The sequence below is a fragment of the Heterocephalus glaber genome, unplaced genomic scaffold (genome assembly GCF_053883595.1).
Source record: "Heterocephalus glaber isolate CG9 unplaced genomic scaffold, H.glaber_assembly_v1.0 deba00001550, whole genome shotgun sequence".
Classification (NCBI taxonomy): domain Eukaryota; kingdom Metazoa; phylum Chordata; class Mammalia; order Rodentia; family Bathyergidae; genus Heterocephalus; species Heterocephalus glaber.
The window spans coordinates 2694464-2718226 of record NW_028258343.1 but is presented as its reverse complement, the minus strand read 5'-3'; the positions used below and the strand labels follow the sequence as shown (position 1 = coordinate 2718226).

General features: G+C 41.0%; 1 protein-coding gene across 8 annotated transcripts in view; it reads left to right on the top strand.

Moving 5' to 3' along the window:
- Map7 (microtubule associated protein 7) overlaps window positions 1–23763 on the top strand; it is a 165174-nt gene that overhangs the window by 5754 nt on the left and 135657 nt on the right. For 2 of the 8 annotated variants that reach the window (XM_087190229.1, XM_021249577.2), the window contains exons 1-2: window positions 16271–16358; window positions 16688–16830. The exons of 3 other annotated variants lie outside the window; for them this stretch is intronic. In XM_087190229.1, coding sequence (XP_087046355.1) covers window positions 16698–16830 — 133 coding nt within the window. In that variant the 5' untranslated portion in view covers window positions 16271–16358; window positions 16688–16697. Of the gene's footprint in view, window positions 1–16270; window positions 16359–16514; window positions 16831–23763 lie in introns of those variants that run through there. 3 more of the 8 variants (XM_004871481.4, XM_004871484.4, XM_013068044.3) reach the window with 3 other exon arrangements.

Genomic DNA, 23763 nt, shown 5'->3' with positions numbered 1-23763 from the left:
CTGGGACTCTGAGAGGCTGAGGCAGGAGGATTCCAAGTTCAAACCCAGCCTGGGCAATTTAGTGAATTAGCCAGACCCTGTCTTAAAATTAAAAAGGGATGGAGATTTAGCTCAGTGGAAAGGCTGTGAGTTCAATCCCCAGAATGAAAAAACTTCACAGGTTTTTGTATGAATACCTAGCAAGGGGTTGTTGACACATGTAACTGTAAAGATGTTGCCAAACTTATGCAGAGTGGGCGTACAATTGTACGTTCCTATAAGTAGGGAATGTGAGTTTTAGTTGCTCCGAGTCCTCACCAACACTGTATTGTTAGTTTTGTTTTCATTTTAGTCATTCCACCAAATTTTTGTTGTTGTGTGTGCTTTTGTGGGTTTTTTTGTTTTGTTTTTTGGGTTTTTTTTTTAGACAGGGTCTAGCTATGTAGCTCAGGCTGGCTTGAACTCACTAAGTAGCCCAGGCTGGCCTAGGACTCACAGTGATCCTCCTGCTTCAGCCTCCTGAATGCTGGGATTACAGGTGTGTGCCACCACTCCCAGATCCATTGTTGTTTGAAGGAAGCAATGTAATACAGTATCCTTAGAGTAACCTAATGATTATTTTGTGTTAAAGAACACTCACTTGAATTCTGAAAACCCCCAAGCCCACATACAGTATAATGAGGAGGCTTTCATCTTGTTTTTGTGGTGCTGGGGACCAAACCCAGGGCGTTGCCCTTGCTAGGTAAGTGCTCTGGCACTCAGCTGCACCCCTACCCCTGGAGTTTTTTGACTCTGATCTCTCTCTCTTCTCCCCTTATCCCCATCATTTGTGAGCAGCTGAGCCCTTGAGCCACAAACCTCCTGCCAGTTCTCTCCCTCCATAATGTGCCTGTTTTCCTTTCCCTTGAGATACAGCTTTTCAGAACACGGAAATCACTTTTTTTGTTGTTGTTAGAAAAGGGAGAAATATTGGCCACGTAATTTGTTTTAGGATCTTGATTATTTCTTTTGGCACAGTGTGTACTGTCACATTCGATACTTAGTGCCAGTTCTCAGGGATGCTGTGTGTTTACAGTGCTTTGTAAAAGCCTTGGTGATCTGTCACTGAACATTTAATCCCTGATTATGGACTGGGTTCTGTGTGCTGATGTGTATGGTGCTTAGGAAAATAATTCTCCAGTTTCAGTTTGGCTTTTTCAGGTGGTTTCTACCTCTGCACTAACTTTGTTCCTCCAATGCTCTGAGTTATGGTTGTTTACACACTTATTTATTTGCAGTACTGGAGAGTGAACCTAGAGTCTTCACACTGAGCTACATTCCGAGCCCTTTTTTACATTTTTTATCTTGAGACAGGGTCTTGCTAGGTCTCTGAGTTCTCCGTGTGGGCTCTAACTTGAGGTCTTCTGGAGTGCTGGGATTTCATGTGCGCTTTACTACACCTGACTTTGTTTACACATTTAAATAGCATGTGGTTTTTCTCTAGTCATCAAATGTTATTCTCCTAAGTATCTTTTACATTTGAGGTGATGGAAGTGGAACCCAGCGTCTCATACCTGCTGGGCAAGCCCTCTACCACTGAGCTGCACCTCAGCCCACCATTTTGGATTGTAATTTGAAGGCTATTATATTTTTACTCTTTTTGTTTGGTTTGGTTTGGTTCAGTACTGGGGATCGAACTCAGGACCTTGCACTTACAAGGCAGGCGGTGGGACCACTGAGCTAAATCCCCGACCCATAAGACTATTATATATATGTATAATATATATATATTTTATATATATATATATATATATATTTTTTTTTTTTTGGTACCGGGGATCGAACTTGGGTCCTTGCACCTGCACAGCAGGCGGCGAAACCACTGAGCTAAATCCCCGGCCCTAAGACTATTATATTTTTGACAGTAAGAAATAACTACACTGGCAAAATTAAAAAAAAAAAAAAAAAAGAATGAAAAGAAAAAAGAGAATTAACTGCATTCAGTAGTTCTTCCTGCTTGCTGCTGCTATAGAAACAGCTGTGGACATTGCCAATGCGGACAGACACTGACCATATATTCAGCCCTGGAGCCCAGAGCAAAGCAGAGAGCAAACGGGGAGAAGTTCACATTTGCCACATTGAACTGGACTGTGCAGGCGTTGTTAGTAAACTCTGTATATTCAACTTCAGAGTCTTGAGATTTGGGGTATCTTAAAATTTCTTCTTGACTTTTTTTTTCTGATGCCACCAAAGCCTCTTTTTGAGAGCTGGTTTTCTGGTACAGAGAACTGCCCTTCACTATGGCATAACCTCCTCGTATAAAACTTGCACCCCTGACACTGTGCTGAATGTAGGGAAGGAGCTGCATTCTAGGATCATGGTCAATTTCAAGGTGAAATTCTAGAAAGAACACCCTCCGGCAATGTTCCCACCCAGCCAACACCAGGTCTGCTGGGTGACAGTCACGCGCATCATAACTGGCACCTCCTGTTGCTGTGGCAGAAAGCTTGGCTGCTTGTCGAGATTTTAATCTAGGCCCGTGCTTCTCAGAAGGTCCTGACCTGAGACTTCGGTGTGGCTGATGTGACAGATGGGTCTGGCTGCCTACTTCCTCGCTTCCAGCTCGGTTGGCTTCTGCTCTGGTAGATTCTCTAAATCAGCACTGGAGCACCGTCAGCCTCAGCCCAGTGGGTTCGCGTAAATATGCTCACTGCTTGGTGGAAGGTTTTGTTGTTGAAACCACTGCTGAGCTCATGTTGCAGCATCCTTGGTTCAGATCCTTGGTTCTCAATCTTGACAGCGAGGTGGAACATCAGGGAATGATTTAAACCTCGAAATGCCCAGGTGTGCCCTAGGCGATTATCTGAAATCTGAGGGCAGGAGCCAGGTGCCAGTGGGTTTACAACTCCCGGGGAGGTTCCTGTGTGCAGTCAAATGTTGAGAACTGGTTTTGATCCATTTGCTATTTTGTGCTCTTTCACTCACCATCTCGTTATGTTGAATATGGAAGTGCCAGGGGCACCTTGCATATGGAAACTTAATGGAAAGTCACAAGAACTGTTGCCCTGAATCTAATGAATTCATTCCATTTCTCCTACTTTTCCCCAGCACTTGTTGTGGAAGAAATATAGATGTGACTACACATCTGAATACACTTGAATACCTAAATATATGCACTTTGGCACCTTTGTATTATGAGTGTGTTGCAGTTAGATCAGATATTTAAAAATTAGCTTGCTTTTTGTCTACCTTGCTTAGCTGTCACGGCATTCCTTCTCCTTCTTCCCCCTCAAAATAAGGAGAGGTTAATTTGAGGTAAATAATAGTCTTTTGTAGAAAATGATACAGTCTTCCCAGAGAACTTCCTGGTGACCTGTGACGTCTAATCACCAGATCCTTGGCTCTGGAGATGGGCCCTTGTTTCTTCTGTCATCTATAAATAGTTGACACAAGTATGACCTCCTGTATGACTGGATGGATGCTAATACTCTTACACTAATCCTTCCTGCCCTTTCTTCTTACTCCACGCTAGCTGCTGCTGTGCCCAAAGCAAAGCGGGTAAACTTGCTCTTTTCCCATTTTGCTTTTTCTCAGCAGGATTATTCACGCTTTGACATCAGGATCATCTCCAGTGAATATCTGACTCTGCGTGCCCAGACATGTAGGGGTGCTTTTGAGTTGCATTTATGAGTGCTTCTGGTTTTGTGGTGCCATCCCCTGTGACTTGAAACGTGGTCAGTGAGGACTGGTCTTTGGCAGTGCTAATTTCCTGCTTCTTTTCTCCTTGTACTTGGTGTGGGCAGAATCATGGAGTTCAGGCCCCAAATGGAAAGGTTAGTAGGAGGTGTTGGATGGCACTGAGCCCTACAAAGGGAGTATCTTTGATTTCTCCTCCAGATTACGTTGACACTGAGCATGTGGGAAACCGGAAGGTCTTGCACTCAAAACTAAGACTGCTCAGTTAGGAATGATACCGATCACCACGCTGTGCAGGAACGCTGGGGCCTGGCTACCTGGGTTCTTAGCTCTACCACTTACTACTTGTGGGACCTGGGCCATGTCACTTAATCACTCTCTTCTTTAGTGTTTTGCTTTTCAAAAAGAGAGTAGTGGTGGGGGCTGGGGATTTAGCTCAATGTTTCTGCCACCTGCCTCGCAAGCACAAGGTCCCGAGTTCGATCCCTCGATCCCTGGTACCAAAAAGAGAATAGTGGTAAAAGCTTCTCATGAATTAAATGAGTTAATACACAGGAAGTACTCAGAACAATCTCTGACACAACATCAACATCAAGTGCTGGTTATAATTATCAAGGGTTGGTGCTGCTTTGCAGTGCAAAGAAGAACATACCCTGGCATGCCGAGTTTTTCCCTGGAGCACATTTTGATGTGTACTGGGACACACACCACAGTAAGGACATCAGCATGTATTGCTGATTCAAACCTCTTGCACCTGTATGAGCTCCCTGTCACAGGCAGGGTGCAAGTATGAAAGGTGTCAGCAGAACACAGTGGCTGGTGCGTCTCAGCCGTCAGAATGTTGCACAAAATGTTCCAGGAAAAGATTGCTGCATATTGGCCTGGGAAATGCTTAGATTGTGTTGCCATTGAATTAAGCAGCCAGGCCAGTCCTTCTTGGCTTATTTTCATGGTATACTAAGTAGTAGATATTACTATATCATTGTTTTAAATGTAAAGTTGTTTCCTAAAATATTATTGCTACAGAAGTTGTTTTCTTTAAACCATAAAGATAGATTTCTATTCCCTTTATCATGTGAAGCTGGACTTAAAAAAGTCACTATCACCACAGTGGCTATGTTTTTCCATGAGGAAAATAGGAAGCATACACAGCTTGCCTGCCACACGGCTCTCATGAAAAGCAGGAGTCATGATGTGGAAAATATCAATGAGCTGCCTTACTTAATTAAAGTCACCAGTTATCAAAGAAACTTTCTTAAATGTCAAAATCCTGTCCTGGATGTGATGTGTGGGGAGGTGTGTGAGAGACGCATTTCTCCCTAAGAAAATAGTACAGTATCTTCAACTTGAACTTAGATTTTATATATTTTGTTTTTGGAGGAGTCAAGGTCTTACTATGTAGTCCAGGCTGGCCTTGAATTCACTATGAAGAGCCCAGGCTGGCCTTGAACTTAGGCAATCCTCCTGCCTCAAACTCCCAGAGTGCTGGGATTACAGGCATGCACCGCTGTGCTTGGCTTGATTTTATATCTTTTTAAAAGTGTATTAACTCAGTAAAAGTGAAAATATGTCACTTCCTCAGATGAGACCTGAGCTTAAATTCTCTGTGTGATGTCCTCAGATTGTTCTCTATATGTACAGTAGCCACTGTGATGATTGGCTAAACAAATATGCTTTATACCACCTGTGAAATATTAAAATTTATATCACAAAATATATCAGCAAAATGTAAATTATTGAAAATAAAGTGATTGATAGGTTATGCACTGATATACTGAAGATTAAGAATAAATCCAGAGATTTCTTTTGTAGTGGCTTCCCCCTGCTGTGAAGATGCCCTCTTTGTGTGTAGATAGAGGTGTATCTGAATGCTTTGTTAGTGACTGTGTATAAGCTACAGACAGCATTAGAAACCAAAGTAAAAATAGAGGAGATGGCTGCACCATTGAAAGTATTCAAATAAATTGAGAAGTGGGAGCTAGTGCTATTTTTAGTGTAGACCTATGAGATTCAAATGACACTGGGTAGCAAAAATCTCATAATCTTATAATCCAGTGAAGCTCCACCAGGGAGAACACTAGTTTGGTGTTTCAGATTCAACCTTTGCCGGACCAGCTGTGCCTACAGTCAGATTTGAGAATGTCATTTCAGTTTACTGATTGGGTCTACCATTTATGTTCTACTCACTGTGAAATGCATGGGGAATGGGGATGGCCTCAGGCATGAACCAATTGTTCCGGCTCTAAACCTCTTATGGGACTAGAGCCATATATGATTGTGAAGGGATTGCAGGATTCATAAAGGGCAGCCACAAGCGCATCTTCAGGAAGGTTTTGGAAGTGGGAAGGGGTGTGTACAAAGTGTCAGAAGGAAGGGGCAAAGGCCAGTCTGAATCCTACAGAGGGCTCAGAAGTGCTTGGAGTGTGGAGTTGTGACATCTGTGAGCAGTGCTTTGCGGGGCTTCTGGCTCTTGGAAGCCATTGTTTGTTTCTGCTGTAGATGTATCTATCTGGAAACACATTCATGGACCAGGTTGCAATGTTGTGATTAGTTTTAAAACAAACAGATTTTGGTTATATAAACTGCCTTTTTGTTAGCAAATAAGGTTCTTTTTCAGTGATTTGGATAAAGCTTGTGTCAGGTGCTAAAGAGACTCAGAAGTATCTTGTTTGGGGGGTTTGGGGGTGCATCTTTCTCCATGCCTGTGTGAGAATAGGACCAAGTGGTCCTTTCACCAGAAAAAAAGTTCAGAGGAAAGAGAATTTTATTATGATTTTGATTCCTTCACTGAGACGTTGCATGTATCTGAAACAACTTTTTTTTTTTAACACATCAAAGATTTTAGTGCATTTAACAATGGGAGTGTAGCTATTTTGCCTTACAGTAAAAGATATGATGGTCCATTTGCAGTGTTTTAAAAAGTTTATGAAAAGGCTCCTTTGTCATTAGAATCTTTCCTCAGTTGCTTATGTGAAGCTCACATGGCACGGGCTGAAATCTTGGATATGAAAGTGCAAGTGGTTTAGAGGTGAAATGGGTGCCCCTAGGTGTTTACCCACCTATTCTTCAGAGATGCTATTGCTTCCTATACAGAACCCCAAAATTCTTGATGGCCATAGATCAATCAAGCTTAAGAGAAGATGTATTTTTTTTTATAATTGTATTGGTACATTTTAGGTATACAATATAATGACATTCATCATTGGAAATTTGCACCTTTACATAATATCTCTTGGGTCTTATTTTTCCCCCATCCCCTGCCCTCCCTTCAACCCCTCCATCCCTCCCTATTTACAAAGACTTGGTTTCCACTTTTTTCATTTAAGAGAAGATGTATTTATCGAAAAAAAAAAAAAACCGGGTTGCTAGGAATATCTACTTCTTGGAAATTAATATTTCATGTCTTTTTTTAAAAACAACTATTAATCCGTTAGTTTGGGGTTTTTTTGCTTTATAGTTGCAAATTTTAAAAGCTTTTAGGCTTCCTAGTCAATCCTAAATGTACTTGTATCTTATCTGTATAGTTTCAGGCTTTTGGTGTTGGGCTTTTTCTTTTTTTCGGTTGGTACTGAGAATCAAACTCAGGACCTCGCACTCGCCTGGCAGGCGCTGCGCCGCTGGCTACATCCCTGGCAGTGGCTTTTGGTGTTCTGATTGATTGCTGACAATTTTCAGTGTGAGTTTCACCAGATGAAACTGTCCAAATCTCGAATTCACTTGCCAGGGTTAAATGATTTGGCATTTCATTTGGGTGCTTTCTTCCCCTCAGCTGATTCAGAATGATGCTGGACAATTAGGTATAATTTTGTCAGAATTGTTCTAGTTAAATAAACCAATAAATATACGAAGTTTATTACTGTAAACTTTCATATACGCTTTACCTTCTCTTGAAAAATATGCTATATTCAACCCTTTCTCTGCCCCAACTGAAAAATTACCCTTTAGTTTCTTCTAATGGTGACAGTGGGGTTACTTCATGACAGCAGAGAAGATCTATCAATAGATACACACACACACACACACCCCTATCTATACTTTCTATACCATTTAATATTGAGATAACCAGATTGCTTAACTCCCATAATGATAAAAAGGATTTATTTGATAGCACTTTGAAGCTTACCAGTATTGGATGCTCAACAGAAAATCATTAGTAAAATAAAGGGGGGTGCTTAATAGGTCTAGTCTGAGATGTCCTGACCCCAGGTGTATAAGTATTATTTTAAGAGCATTACACTTTGGGAAATTACCTGAGTGAATATTGTGTATCCCACTCAGTGAAGATTATGACTCTTTTTTTTTTTTTTTGGTACCGGGGATCGAACTCGGGTCCTTGCACTTGCACAGCAGGCGGCGAAACCACTGAGCTAAATCCCCGGCCCCAAAATTATGACTCTTGACCTGTAAATCTCTGGGTTTCAGATGGCATTCTTCAATTTCAGTATGTTGACTTGAATGTAGGAAAGGATGAATATTTACAATCAGTTGACTTCAAGCAGAGGGGAGTCCCTTGGATAATGTGGGTGGGTGTGATCCACTTGGTGGAAGTCTTTAACATCAAAACCTGAAGTTTCTAGGAAGGGAATTCTGACTCAAGCCTGCAATGTAGAAGCCCTGACTGAAGATTTCAGATTTGCCAGCCTCCACAATCACAGCAGCAATTATTTCTTAAGATGAATTTTTCAGCCAGTTGTGTGGCACATGCCTGTAATCCCAGCTACTCTCGAGGCTAAGGCAGGCAGGAAGATGACAAGTTCAATGCTAGCCTGGACAGCCTAGCAAGACCTTGTCTCGACCTAAAAAGTAAAAAAAGGGCTGGGGATGTAGCTTAACCCCTGTACTGCAAAAAAACTGCTCTCTATATAGTACATTATTTTGAACCAAAAATACTATTGGTTCTATTTCTCTAGAGAACCCTGACTAGTATATTGACCCTCAGAAAATCAAGTTTTCCCTTAGATTTATGCAAGTCATTTAGATTATTTCTTAAGAGATAAATTTAAAAATAAAATTTGTCAGGGCCAAAGATTTAGCTCAGTGGTGCTGCGTCTGCCTTGCAAGTGAAAGGTCCTGAGTTCAATCCTTGGTACCGGAATAAATAAATAAATAAATAAATAAATAAATAAAATTTGTTTGCTTGTTAAGGTAAAAACAATATATTAAACCATCTTCGATTTAAAAATCTTAACAGTTGTTTGTTTTAATTTTAGAGAGTTGTAGAAAAATGAATTGGAAAGAGTGACAAAGTAGCAAAAGTCGGGATTGAGGGAAAAAAAAATCTCAGTACATTCTGAAATGAATTTGGGTACTTCTTCTTGACATAGTTCTTTACCAGTCTGAAGCCTTAGGGCTGTCACTATCCCAAAAGTGCCCATAAAGTAATCAACTGAACTGGTTTGCTGTTGTTTAGGGCTGCTGTTTACTCCTAAACCTTTAGATCTCATCTCTAGTCTAATGGCCACAGTGATCCATAATACATTGTCTCATTGAAGGAAAAGCTGCACATCTTATTCATTATTTCAGTAGATTCTCATGAAGGGATGGGTGGGTGGGAGGTGGAGGGAAGTCTGCAATTTGCAGGTGCAGAAATCTGAGGATTTTTGGCCTCTCCCAACCAAAACTCAGAGCGAATGTTCCATTGTTCCTGTTATTTAGCTGGCACTGCCAATAGAATGAATTGAAACAATACAACTGCAGAGTCATTTGCAAAATGAAGGCGTGTATGAAAGTGCAGTGACAGTAAGGGGAGGGGCTTGCCTGGATCTTGCTTTTTCTCTCTGCCTGTTTCCCCCTGGGTATAGAACTCCAGTTGCCACTTTCATCAAGTCATGGAATTGCAGGACCAGAGAGGCTCAAGAGACCTAAAACTCCTGCCTGTAGCCAGCACATTACTCCAGCATGAGCATCTCAGGTCACAGTATTTGTGCAGGGCCATCCTGAAGGAGCAAACGAATAGTGGATTACATTCTGGTCACCTCCAGCCACTGGTTCTAGTTCTGTCTTCTAGAATTATTTTAAAAGTAGAAATTTTTCCATATGTTTTTGTTTGTTTTGCATATGTTTTTGTTTTTGGTACCGGGGATCGAACTTGGGACCTTGCGCTTGTGTGGCAGGTGCCAGAACCACTAAGCTAAATCCCTGGCCCAATTTTTCCATATGTTAACCTTTAATTCAATTATTCCTGGAGTCTTATTTGTTCAGAGGAAATGTATCTTCTCAAATGACCCTGCCCTGCTGTGGCCTAGAAAACATAAAAGGTCTGGATTGCTATCTTCTGAATGTATTTTTCACTTATTGTCCCATTTGAAATATCTTCTTTTGTTTTTTTGGTTTTTGTTTTTGTTTTTTGAGACAGGGTTTTGCTGTGTATTTTAGGCCGGCCTTGAACTCACAGCAGTCCTCCTGCCTCAGCCGCTCGGGTGTTGGGATTATAGGTCTGTGCCACCACACCCAACTTCCATTTGAAATATCTTGCTCAGAACCACCTGGTATGAGGAGCATAAAATAGAGAAGGCTTTTCTTTTGATCTGGGTGCTGGTTGTCTGCTGATACCCCTGTGGTACGATAAGAATTTTGAACTGCCTCATTGAACCGATGGGATGTAGTGGGCTTATTGTCCAGGCTCCCTCCTTCCTCATTTCTGCTGCAGCTTGGTGGTCTTCATTTTGTATCTGTGTAATTACTAGAAAAAGAGGTGTTATTTACCCTTACTGAATTAATTATTTAGATGTGCCGCATCATTTTGAACTGTTGAGCTTATTTTGCAATCATTCCGTCCAGCTTAGCTTTGTTTCATTTACAGACGTAACGCCCTTGTATAAATCATTACTACAAACATAACCTTCCCTTTCCATTGCCTGCTTCTCCAGCTTTCAATCAGACCATTGCAGGAACTTGGTATCCACACTGAACCCTTGAAATACGCCTTCGTACTGCCAGAGGGGGCCTGATAACAAGCATGGTTGATTCTCATTCCTGTTTTCATCATCTCTCCCCGAGGCCACCACTTGAGATCTTGTTGCTTCACTTAAACAAGGTGGTTGTGTAATTGGCTTCTATGTCTCAAGTATCTCCTCTTCCCTTCCAGTCCATCCTGGGCTGTCTAGATCAAACCCTTCAATGGTTCCCTATTGCCCATGTTTGACAATGAACATTATATACTTGCCTGCTGCCTGTTCTCTGATGTCATCCCAAAATACCTTATCTGGCTACTTGACATGATTTGATCACTCTTAAAGCCAGACAAGGAACCTGTTTCTTAACTTTCTTATCTTTCTAATGGTGTATCTCAACAATAAAACTAAATTGAGCTCTGAACTGTTCACAAACTATTGATGAATCAGGAAACTTTTAGAAACAAGATTCACATGTGTGAAACTTCTGTTGGGTCCAATGATTGATTTCATTGACTTATTTGGAATCCATAAAATTAGATTTCTAGCCTAAAAGGGGATTGCTATTAGAGGAGAGGACCTTCTTCTATGCACATTTCTTTTTTTTGGTACCAGGGATCAAACTCAGGACCTTCCATTTGCAAGGCAGAAGCCAGAACCACTGAGCTAAATCCCCGGGCTTCTATGCACATTTTAACTTTTACCAAGGAATTCAGCAGTTCATGTAATGCACATTAATAACATATTATTGAAAATCAAACAAGAGGGCTGAGAAGCATCCTACCATGAGCTACGGGGTTAACATTTAATATGATATTTTGTAATATTCACAGCTTATCTGGTAATGCTCAATGTTTAGGAAAGGGTTTAAAGAAAGCTTAATATCCACACCTTACGTTCATGTAATTGAACCCCTAGAGGTTAAATTTTGTTTATAGTATAGTAGACATGGGAAAAAGCATTCTGTTGGCACTATGAAGTGCTTAATAATCAGCAAAGATTTATCGAAATGTTATAAAAGGCACGGCAGGGACCTAATACTTCTTGGCTGATTGCTTTGCTACTGGTATACTATTTACTGTTTTTCTTATATGCCTGTTGACAAAAGGTGATCAAATAAAGACGATCAAAGCAAACTTGTCTTTTTATTTACTTTTCAAAGGGTATTTCTTTGTGTTTCTTGGACTCTGCTCATAATGCTGCAAGATGGCAGAATGTTGTGCCTTTATCTCCACAGAAGCACCAGTAAGTGGCATCATTCTAGGAAGCTGAGTGAGCCTTTTAACTTCAAGAATGGAAATGGCAGAGGACCAGCTGGGACCCTTTGTTCCTCAGGAGTGGTTGGAGTCCACTGGTTTTGTTATTTTCAAACCACAAGGTTTTTAAGTTGAATGAAAATGTGGATTTAAAAAACTCCTGCTAGGTTCAAATGGTAGCTTATCTCAGGGAGAAATACCAAATATTTAACAGATTACTGAAGTCCAGTGGTTTTGAAGAATTAACCACCTCCTCTAATGTAGAAACCTAGAAACTGATTTTGGCACTTCCAGACTCTACTAACAAGTGAATAACTTAGATGTATATAGAACTTGCAATTTACCAGTGATAGCAATTCAATCCAGCAGTAATAATTTCTGTGTTCAACTACAGTCATTGAACACCCCAAATCAAGCTTGCTCCCCTTTCAGTATGTTTTTGTTAAAGCTCACTAAGCTTTTAGGAAGGAAAATTTTAGGTGTATTTCTCACTGGATAGGCAGATTTCTTGGCATCACCCAATGAGCTATGCTGTTTTCTAATTTTATGGTCACAGAGTAAGGGCACAGAAAGCCTAAACATGAACAGAAGCCTGACCCTGTGTGTATATGCATATGCCTACATGTGTGCAATCTTTTCTATAAGACCTTGACAGCCAGGCCCAAGTCATGAGCTTACTTCCCAAGATAGCAAGTCTGACTCCATTTCATATTCATCCACCTCACAGGTTGAAGCTAGGCCAGAGATGCCAGCCAGCCAGGCAGGGTAGGAGAACAAGGAGATATAAATTCATTGTAGACCAAAGATGCAGGACAGCAGTTGTCCAAGGGCCTATCGTACTGTTTTATTCACAGTAGCTGAGTGGTACTGTTTTTACCTTTGAATGTAAGGACATTTCATGATTACACACATTTTTTCCCTCAATATAAATCCAGTCTAGTTGTAAAATCTACCCTTTTGAACTGGGAAGTGTCTTATTTCTCTCAAGTCTGTACAGTCTGCATTAACACATCATAGATTACTTTTTCAATTTAAAACAGTTGAAAAACTTCAGTGCCCATTGGAGGTTTCCATGCCCCATTGTGATTCAGGTGACATGCAAGGACAGTCATGCCACATCTAATAAAAAATGTTTGTTAGTGCTGAGGAAGAGTTCAGGAATTCAGAGTAGTACTCATTTTACTTTGGAGGGTATTTTAATTCAAGGTCTCGCCATCTCCATGTCCATATTTGCCTTTGTTGTAGATCAGAGTGTAAAGGGAGCAGGAAGTTGGGAGACAGTGGTTGCCCCTACAGGGATCAAGCCACAGTATTCCTGGAATTAAATAAGAGTGAATTCCTGAATCTATTAGAGACTAAGTTTAAGCATCTAGGAAACTAGTCTCAAATGTATTTTTGTCTTAAATGAAGAGAAAAAAATGTGTACTTCATGAATAAGAAAAAAATCCATTATTATCATTATTGATGTTGAGCTGTTTGCTTCCCCGTGACTGGTCACAGCTGTGACTGTCACAGTGCTGTTTGTTATGGGAGTGAGAATTCGCAGGACAGCAGGATAAAACCCTCTTGACTTTAGAGCAAGCAGCCCTGGTTTAATCTTGACTTGGTAACCTAACTGGCTATTTGACTTTAATCTCCCAGCCTCAGTTTCCTGTCTGTCAGGTGATAACTCCTCTCAGTGCCCTGGTGACTAACAAAGGTAACAATTCAGTGCACTTAGGCCGGCGTCTCACAGACAGCTGAGCGTGTTCCCCGTGGATGGGTCATTGCTCTGTTCTTTGACTTGGTCTCATGCGGCTTCATGGATTTATTGATGGTGGTTACTTTTGGTCTTTTTGGTCAGGCTCTCATTTCTCTCACTAGTTTAGTCTTAGAAAATAAGAAGCAGCCATTTTGGTAATTTTCACATTTTGATACAAATCAGATTTCTCAAGACTCTTTAGACTAGAGTGAAAAGAATCTCATCTTTGTCATTAGAAGATACTCCACTAAAGTGAACAGAAAAAGAAAATCATTAATCAGCTGGGCATGGGGGGGCAGACTCAGTTCTAGTCTTCTGTGAGGTCCTCCATCCTGTGACTTGCTCCCCTTGGTACCTTTATCCCACTGGGTGCCTTGTCTATAGCCCACAGGCCTCCTTGGTGAAATTCATTATCTCATCTGGGCAAATTAAACTCTAGATGGCTCTTGCTGTGCCAGTGTTCATCTCATAAAACATTTGAGGCCATTGAGGCCAGCCTCAAAAGGAATACATAGTTAACACAGATCATTTGAATTTCAAGCTCTCACTTTGCTTTTTAACTGCCACTATTAGGTAGATTTTTAAATTTTCCTGCAAGGATACCTTATAAAATGTTGCCATCTCTCTCTCTCTCTCTTTATTTTTTTTCTTTTTGGTTTGGAAGGTGGAGAAAAGAATTCCCCTTTTTCTTTACCTTTTCCTCTTAAGTGGCATTTCTGTTAAATGCAATGTAGGAAGTCACTGCTGACTGTTGTTTGAATGCTTTTAGTTATTTGGGTGGGAAACACTTCTAGGTGAGATTTCTCATTTGCTTGAGACACTGATTTTCATTTTCTCTATCAGAAGGTAGTTTCAATCATGCTTATTTTATGTATGATTGTTTTATTTTGCTTTTTTTCTCTTTCTTTCTCTCTTTTCTAAAAATTGCCATTTTAGGTACTAACCTGATTCTCTGCAAGTAGAGGAAAGAAACTAAAGTAGATTTGAAAATATTTGATTTCATAAATATGCATGTATATATTTTTGACATTGGCATATGTTACACTTACGTTTATTGATCATCTTTTTAGAGAAAAATCATCTCTAATTCAGAAAAATTACTAAGTAGAAAATTATGGAAATACAAATTTATAATCATACCTATAGTTTATTTTATAAACAAAATCTTGACTATTTAAGGTTTACATCCTGTTCATTTCTGTCTTCACAGAAGTTGCATAGGGATATAAGACCATGAAATGTATAGGCCACACATTTATCCTAAGGAGCAGCAGTGGACTAGGAGGAAGATGCCCTAAATTTTAATTACATGCCAAATAACAGTTGACCTGGGCAAGGAATTTCACTTCATAGGCCATAGCCTCCTTCCATGTAAAATTATGCTGATTCGTTCGCTTTCCTTGGCCCATTTCACTCTAAAACCCATTACGTTTTATTCCAAAGATCTGTTGCAGAGGATAATCCAATTCTAAATAACTCTCTATCTGAAATTTCCTGCCTTTCTCCAAGCCACAGATATAAACATACATGAACTTTATTAACTCCCCTAGCCTTTGGAGGAAAAGATTTCTGACAATGCATTGATTTTTTTTATTTTCCAGCTTGGATTTGCTAACCATTTAATGCATTGCCAGCACTAGTCTGGGCATGAGTAGGTAAAAACATAGAAGTATTTCTTGATGCAGTTTATAGCTGAAAATAATGAAAATAATAACAGCAAAAAATGGACTAATTACAACAAGTGCATTACAAACTATAATAACACTTGCATTTATTAAGCACTTCTTACTGCTAGCACAACACTCATTTAATCCTCAGTCCTAACCCTGTAAGATAAATGGTGTCATCACCCCAAGAAACTGAGGCACTGAAAGGAATGAAATGAATTATCCCAAGTTACTGTTCCACACAGAAGATTTAGAGAAGATATTTTAGAGTTCTTGGGGTCTCCCTTGGGTAAGTGAGTTTAAATATTGAGAAAAAGTAGGAGAGTAGTCTGGGGATGAGGGGATTCCATTCGGCTTTCTGGGCACATATGATGTTGATTAAAAAGCAAAAACAGTTTTCCCCTTGGCAATTGGCATTTTTAAAAATGACATTGTAAATGTATGATTGTGTGCTGTGGAGGGGACAGTTCCAAAAAAGGACTGAAATTGGGTTAAGAGCTGAGAATTGCTCAGCACACTGGAGATGATTGTCAGTGGGACCCGGGGAGTGTGCTACGCTTCATCAAGGCAGCTTTTTCCCTGGGTGGATTCTCTGCTCTCTTCTGTCCTTTCTCCGTGACACCAGTGGTCCATGTGACAGGTGCTGCCAAACCTGTCCATACATAGGCTCGAGGGTGGGAAGTCAGGAATTGAACCAAGCATGGAGGTTCCAGCCTGGCTGTCATCCATGCAGGGGCTTGGGAATGTTGTTAGGATTGACCTGCCCAGAAAAGAATAGAAAGCCTTCCTGGCTTGGGCCCCTCTCCTTCCTGAAGAGCCCACTGCTGCTTGTGCAAGCAGAACTCCGCTTCTCCTCCCATCCTGTCTCTCTGCTGCTGAGAGGCAGAGAGCTGCCCACAGGCCTCCCGCTGGAACCCTCTGCTGGTGAGTTCCTGGGACGCAGTAGCCCACTGGCAGCGGGAGATGGAGCAGCTCCCAGCCCTCCTTGATTAGGGTATGTCAGGGTTGTCAGGGCAACTGTTCACAGCGGGCAGCGTGACATCGTTTCCCCTCTCTGCTGTGTGCCGAATATTTAACTGTGCAGAGGAGGAAGAAGATTGGGGAAAGTGCTGCGGCAGGAGGGAGAAGCTGGGATCTGATTGCACAGGTTAGGCAGTGGAGGGAGGCATCTGAAGCCGCATGGCTGTACTAATAGGGTTTTTCTGGAAGGGTTGTGTGCGTGTGTGTGTGCAAATGTGAGTGCCTGTCCTTAGCAGCGTGTGTGCCTGAGGGGAGTCAGTGGGCGGGGGTGGCTGCTAGGTGAGGGGAAACTGCAGGGCCTCAGTTGCCAAGGGGCTGGTAGTATCTGTCAGCTGTTTGCACACTGTTTACCCAAAGGGGATCTATTACAAGTGCTCAAATGAACCAGCAGCTTCCTGGGAGCTGCAATTACATAAGCATATATTTTTAATATAATAATAATTAAAAAACAAGTAGCAGCAGCAGTATGCCTGGATCAGCTACAGCTATCCGACAAGAAAGACTGAAGAAGACCAATGCAAGGCCAATTCCCCTTGGTTTATTCACCATTAATGAAGAAGATGAACAGCCAAAGAATGGAAATTCCAGAAGACTGAAAGGTATGCATTAGCCCTACTCTTTGGTCAGAGCCGGATCCATCCCTTTTTCCCACCATGCTTATATCAACATTTTACAAACTACTTATGGTGCCTGCTCTGGGAAGTGCTGGTGACCTAACACAGCTTGCTGATGGTGTTTACACACCCCGCAGAGCTGTGTATGCATGAAACGGGAATCAGTTTTGCAGATTTTGTAAACTCCAGGTCAGCCACCTTTTGACCCAAGCTACTTTCGTGGCCTGGAGATCTTTAATTTTCACGTGCTCATTTAAAACAGTGGCTGTGACTCTGTCCTCACGATGAGGAAATTGGAGTTCTCAAGATTTACCCGCACTCCTCTACACCTTGCTTAGGTGCATCAGGCAGTTTCTGTTTACTTTAGTGAAGTGGGTTTGTCCTTAAAAGGGACTGGTTAGACAGGGTGACTTTAACACTGCAGCTTTTCCAAGGGCATTGGTTGAGGATGTTACTGGGTTTTCTGTACTGAAATGCTTTAAAAGTGAAAGGGAGGAAGGCAAACCTTGAGGATAACTACAGAGCCAGGGAGCAGGGAGCAGACAGCAAGGTTTCATGACTTCTGCTAATAACTCTGCTGCTGAGCACTTGTGTAGCAGTTGAAATGTGCCAGGTACAGAAAATAGAGGTCCGAGTAGCGTGTTGTTTTCTCCCCGTGAGGAAATGTACCAGCAGCTACCCGAGCTTCTTGCATCCCATATACAGCATCAGCTGTAGCATTGTCTCATAACCACTCTCCCAGGGCTATAATTATCAGTCAGAGATGCAGCCTCATGCATTTTTGAAGAAGGGCTTTAAGGTTTACATTTTAAGTTTTCCAACATTCTAATTCTTGCAGCCCTCTTCGCAAAAATGTACACACTCTTCTTAAGCAGATGGATTATCAGTTCTGTTGTTTTTATGTGCTGATTAAATTTCAGCTTACATTCAGAATATTCTGTCACTGAAGTATCAGATTTTCCTTAATTTGGTACAAGAGAGCAAGCGTGGAAAAGGAGCAGCAAATACTTTAGCAATGATAGAATGAGTATTTAAATAGAATCCAGTGTTCCTAAATTGTTGGTTTTCTTTTTCCTGGTTCTTTAATGAATCGTAGTTTGCTTTTATTAAATATAATTAAAACTGAACTTTAAATTCAAAAGTGTAGTTTTACTTTTTCAAAAACTACACAGGGAAGTTCCAGTGAATAGCGTCTTACTGCCATAGTTGATTTTTGTGTACTGTCAGACATGGCTTCTGTTGTGGGGACCAAACGACCTCTGAAATCCAGTAATGCTACAAATTGAAGATGACTTACGTGCTTCTTTTATTTGCCTATAAGTGAAATAGTTGAACCAGAGTGTGTTGCTCTTAATGAGAAGTCAGTACTTTAAATTGTCAATAGAAAATCATTCACCCTCTGAGAAGTTGGGAACTTTTTAGATTAGTGTAGATTTGTTGAATCATTCCCACAGGGTTTTTTGGGTAACATTCTTGATTTGTGGCTCTTTCCTTGGGTGTTCTGGAACTGTAATTTCAGATAGCCATTCATTTTATTCTTAGTAATTTTCCTGAAGCCCTCTTCTCATGTCCTGTGGGAATTTGTTGTTGTTTCAGTCACCTTTAATGTTTTATTTAAAAGGAAAAGGAAAAAGTGGGTGCTTCTAAAAATCTATTTGTTTTTGGCAGTTTATGTAGCTATGAGTCTTAAATCAAGGAGTTTCAGATCCCCTGCCATATTTTCTTTTCTATCCCTGCCCACGCCAAACACAAAACAAAACAAAAAACAAGCAACAGAAAAGATGAGGGGGCGGGGGGAGGGGTTCTTGCTAATAAAGATGTCCAGACTTTCTTTATATCCCTAAATGTCTCTAATTTATGATATATTGGACAAAATAGCCAGATAGACAACCCTGGGTATCTCTATGCTTGATGAATAAAACTATTTTGACTTTGATTTGGAATTTCTCACCCAGCCTGTCTGGGTTGTAGGAGCATTCACTTTCTCGTCCACCTCCGTTTAATACAAAAATGATAAGACTGTCCAGCATGCTAGTCATTAAGCACATGTGGTGGCAGAGCACTTGAAATATGGCTATTACAACTGAGAAGGTGATTTTTTTGTTTTTCAACAGCCACATACAGTTATCTTACTGGACAACACAGTTCTAGTCTGTAGAGCTGTGACCTTCTGAATTTGTGTCCTCTCTGCTTTGTCCATTCTTATTGCTTCCTGGTGCCAGACATGGTCAGGTCTGTAGATGAGTGTGGTTTTGAAAGGCACCATGGAGCAGACTGCCTCTTTTCAGCGAGGGAGCCCAGAAACTCAGATCTATAGATCATTTTATTTTTCCTTTTCCACTTAAGTCTTATTGCACTTAAGTTTTATTGCACCTGTCACTAGTTGCCCATATCATCTTTTGCAATTTTTAATGTATCCTAATTGTTATTTCCAAGGCATCATAGCAAGAAAACATGTAGGTAATCCTTAATGTGTGACTATTAAGGTGAACTCTGTTTTCTTTTCTACCTACTCCATGCCCTAATCACACAACCATATCTAAACATGGTGTCACAACCCAGCTGTCATACTTAGTATCTTTCTTTGTTCTTTCTATCATTACCAATAATAAGGAAGCTTGCCATCCAAAGTCAGTAGGCTGAATGTTTCTGTCAAGGATCACTCTTAAGTTAGTGATGAGTACCATCTTTTCAAGTACCCATGCCGAGGCCTAACCTTTGTCATCTCCTCACAGGAATGAGCATGGGGCCTGGTGGTTGCCATCTGGACTTGCAAACAGTGGGTTCCAAGTTACATGGTGGGGTGAGACAGGACTACGATAGTAGACTCTTGAAAGAATGATTATTCACCTGTGTAATCAACTGGAATATAAATGTTTGATGTCCCTTACTATTATTAATATGTAACATTTAAGTAGCAATTGGGAGTGAGCTGGGCTTATGCTGTTGCTGCCCTTATGCCCTATAATGCTGACCTCGGGCCTGTCTGGGCGAGATTGTTTAGGTACTGCAGTAACTGAATCCCCTTGGATAAGTTTCAAGGCAAACCTACCTCATGAATTTTGCTGAGCACAGTGTGATTATATTAAGTAATAACTATTTTTCCCTAAAAGAGCATTGCTTAGATGCTCACTCTGTGGCAGATTTCTGTGCCAGGGTATTTTAGAAGTGCTGTGATGCAAAGATAATTGACACAAGTTTTGCTCTTGGATGTGTTAGTTATCTGGTGGAGAATGACAGCAGGTACAGATAATGCGAGAGTGTAAATTGAAAGGAGAGGCAGAGGAAGGAGAGGGTGAGAGTGGCACAAATGTCAAATATATGCCACTGAGAAGCTGTTAACCTCCAGTTTTCAAACTGGAGCAGCAGGATTAAAGAATATAGGCACCTGTCCTGTCCCATCCCATATGTCTAGCAGAAGTTGGAAGCTTACAGGGGACTCAGAGCAGGAACACAGGATGCTGGGCGGAGAAGGTGGTACCTGCCTGAATCACCTGCCTCTAGGAACTCTCAGTAGTATTGTTCCACCCAGAGCAGACATCTCAACTAGGAGTCATGAGCTTTGTTTGGTGTATAGGTATATTTACTTGTCCTTTGCAGGGTTTTTTGTTTTGTTTTGTTGTTAGGAAAAGAGAACTGTCTCTCAATAATCTGGATTTCAGCTTCTCTTGAAAAATTGAAAAACCTGCCCATGCCTGGCCCATGCTCTTCAGGGCAGTGGTCAGCAGCTCCCACTGCAGATCGTGCACACGTGCTCCCTGCCCTTCTCTGGAGTGTGCATCAGCTGGCCACCTCTGGTGTGTGTGTTACGGGGCTCATTTGCATCTGGAGCACCTGACCTGAAGAAATGAGCTCCTTGGCATGGCTGTAGACTACTCATCACCTGGCTCTTCATCCTCTTTCCTGCTACCCTGAACTCTGCTCACGGCAACACCAAAATGCTTGCGTCTCCTGCTCTCTTGTGCTCTTGCCTGCCCCTGTGTCCTTCTCGTGGCCTTCCATCCTTTCCTCCTCCAGCGGATGGCTCTTACTATGAGTTAGCATCAGGACGGTGTCTTTTCCTGCAGACAGCCCTTCGGTAGCACCTTCAGGAGACGGCCCCCTCTTGCAGCCTCTCCTCCTGGCAGAAGGCAGCCCTGTCACTCGTCCTGATGCTCGTCTCAGTGCATGGAGTTAACTGTGCGCCTGCTGGCCCTTTTGCAGATATCCAGGGCTTCCTCTTCATACCTGGACAGTGCAGAGAGCACACAGCCTTAGGGAAGGGAGGTAAATTTAACATGTAGAAAGAGATTTCAAAGGCTGGGTATATTGGCCCACACCTTAATCCCAGCTGCTCAGGAGACTGAGGCAGGAAATCGGAAGGTTGAGGCCAGGTTAGGCAACTAATTGAGACCCTTCTCCAAATTTTAAAAATCAAAAAGGTGTCATGGGCTGTAAAGATCTTTCTAATTTAGAAATTCCAAGAAATATTGACAATATTAGTATTGTCCTTCCATGGTAATTACTTTGAAATAGACAATACTGTGTCTGATATGTTAATAATATCACTTTCTCCCAGACTTCATTTATCTAATAGTAGATTAGGGGTTTTACTCTGTTTTCTATCATACTGTTGATCATTTGTCTTTGGTGGAAAAATGAAGGTATATATTTACAAGGTGGTGATAATTGACTACCCTGTTAATACCAAGGTTAATAATGCTTTCTGTCTCTTTTGTTAGCTATTCATAGATTGAATTGTAAAAAAACAGCATTTCTCCTGGAAATCAGGCACAGGAGTTCTGAGGAACTGTGCTTCCCTCCCACCCCTTGTTGTTAGAATGTGTATTTATGGAGCCTGCAGTGACCATTTTTCTTTTGGCTTATCTGCCATACAGGTAGAATTTCTGCCAGTTAAGGTTTCCAAATGCCAATGCAGTCTGCATTTACTGGGTGCCGTCCTGCTGGACAGGCGATGTGCTAGCATCTGTAGTGTCCACTTTGTACATCATGAGTCTGTTCCAAAGAGGAGTCTTCTGACAAGAAGTGTGAATGCCACTCTAGACACATTCTCACAGGTCTCCCTGAGTCTTTCCTCTGTTCTGTGGGACTTGTAGCATTGTCTATTCCCAGTGTCCTTATGTGTGTGATTCACTAGGCAAAAGATTTTAACAGTAAAACTTAATGACTGAGACAAAAATACATTTTAGAAAAACAATAATATTAAAGCTTCCTATTATAGGAGGAAATCTCAATGTTAAAGGCCCTAATATTTTACTCAGGATATTTCTATAAAAAGAAAAAGAAAAGGGGATGTCAGGAACAAGGATCACCACTATCTTTTCTTTTGTTTTTTCTCCAGTTCTGGGGATTGAACCCAGGGAGTGCTGAGCTGCAACCCTGACCCTTTTTTTTTTAAAGACAAAGTCTCTTGTTAAGAATTTCTACCAGTTAAGGTTTCTAAATGAAATGTAATCGGCATTTACTGGGTGCTGCCCAGGCTGGCTTTAAACTTTCAATTCTCCTGCCACAGCTTCCCGAGTAACTGAAATATCACAGGCATCCACTACTAGGATCAGTTCTATTTAAATATTTGTTTAGGAGATGAATACATCCATTTCCCAGGCAGTCTGTGTTATACAAGTAGAAATTACCATATGTATTACTGGATACAAGAGGAAAATGGTTTAACTTATATATAATCAAAATTTTTATACAGGGAGATACTATAAAAATGGAATTTGTTTGCTATGTAAAACTGAAAGGTTTAAAAAATGTGTGTTTCAAGATTTAAGATTGATGGGCCTATATGAGCTGACTGTTCTACTCATAGAAACAAAGCAGAACTAAATATTGGCTCAGAACAGTGGTGGCAAACCTATGGCATGCACTTCGAAGCCAGCTGTTTGTTGTCATTGAAAGCTGTAAAAGTTTCTTCATCGCTGGCTTAGAGCTTCCTACTTAGTAACTCTTAGACATTATTTATTGGGAAGTTAGTCTGAGTTTGAATTGAGTATTCATTCATATCACTGTATCTCAAGGAGCAACTTTAATTTGTTGTAACCAAAAGTTTTCCAGATGATTCTTAGGCACCTTGACCATGTTTTTTCATGTAGCAGAAACTAATACCTTAGCAGCAACAACAGCTATTTTACGCAGGTAGTCAGTCTTAAGTTTCAGATCTAGACATTTAGGAAGAACCCAGTGTAAGTCGGGCCCTCAATGGATTAAAAAGTTTGTGTGCAAAGCCAGGTGCAGTGGAGCATGCTGTTGTAATCCCAGCTACTTTGGAGGAGGCTGAGACAGGGGGATTGCAAATTCAAGGCCAGAGTAAGGAATTTAGCAAAACCCTGTCTCAAAAAGGGCTTGGAAAGTAGCTCAGTGGAAAGCAATGAGTTCAATTCCCAGTACTTCAAAGATAGATAGATTGTCTGATTGATTTATGTTCTAGATTTACCAACTTCAAAAGGCAAATCTTAACCCCATTATACTTCAGACCCTGAAGCAGAGAGCCGAAGTGATGAGCACAGAGCATTGTTTGAAGTACTTAGCACAGCACCTTCCCATGCACTATGCCGCATATTTATGACTTACAAAATGTAAGTCCTGTTTTTCAGACTCTGCTTAGGAATAGTTTGTTAGTAAGAATTAATTCTTTCCAAATTCCAAAGAATTTACAATCTTATTTCCAATGTAGAGTGTGGAATACAATGGAGAAATTATTTTCATAGTGTCGGTGTTGATTGTATTTGATTTGGGGGACTAGATTCATCCTGAGTTTCTGATACAGTTCTAATACAATAGTAGCAAGATATTAAAAACTAAAATCATTACTAGGAACAATAGTCTAGGGGCTAGTTCCATCTTTGCACATGTAATAGAATTACTTTCGAGGTCAAAAAAGCGTCATTAAGAGATTGCTTGATTCAAATGGGAGTA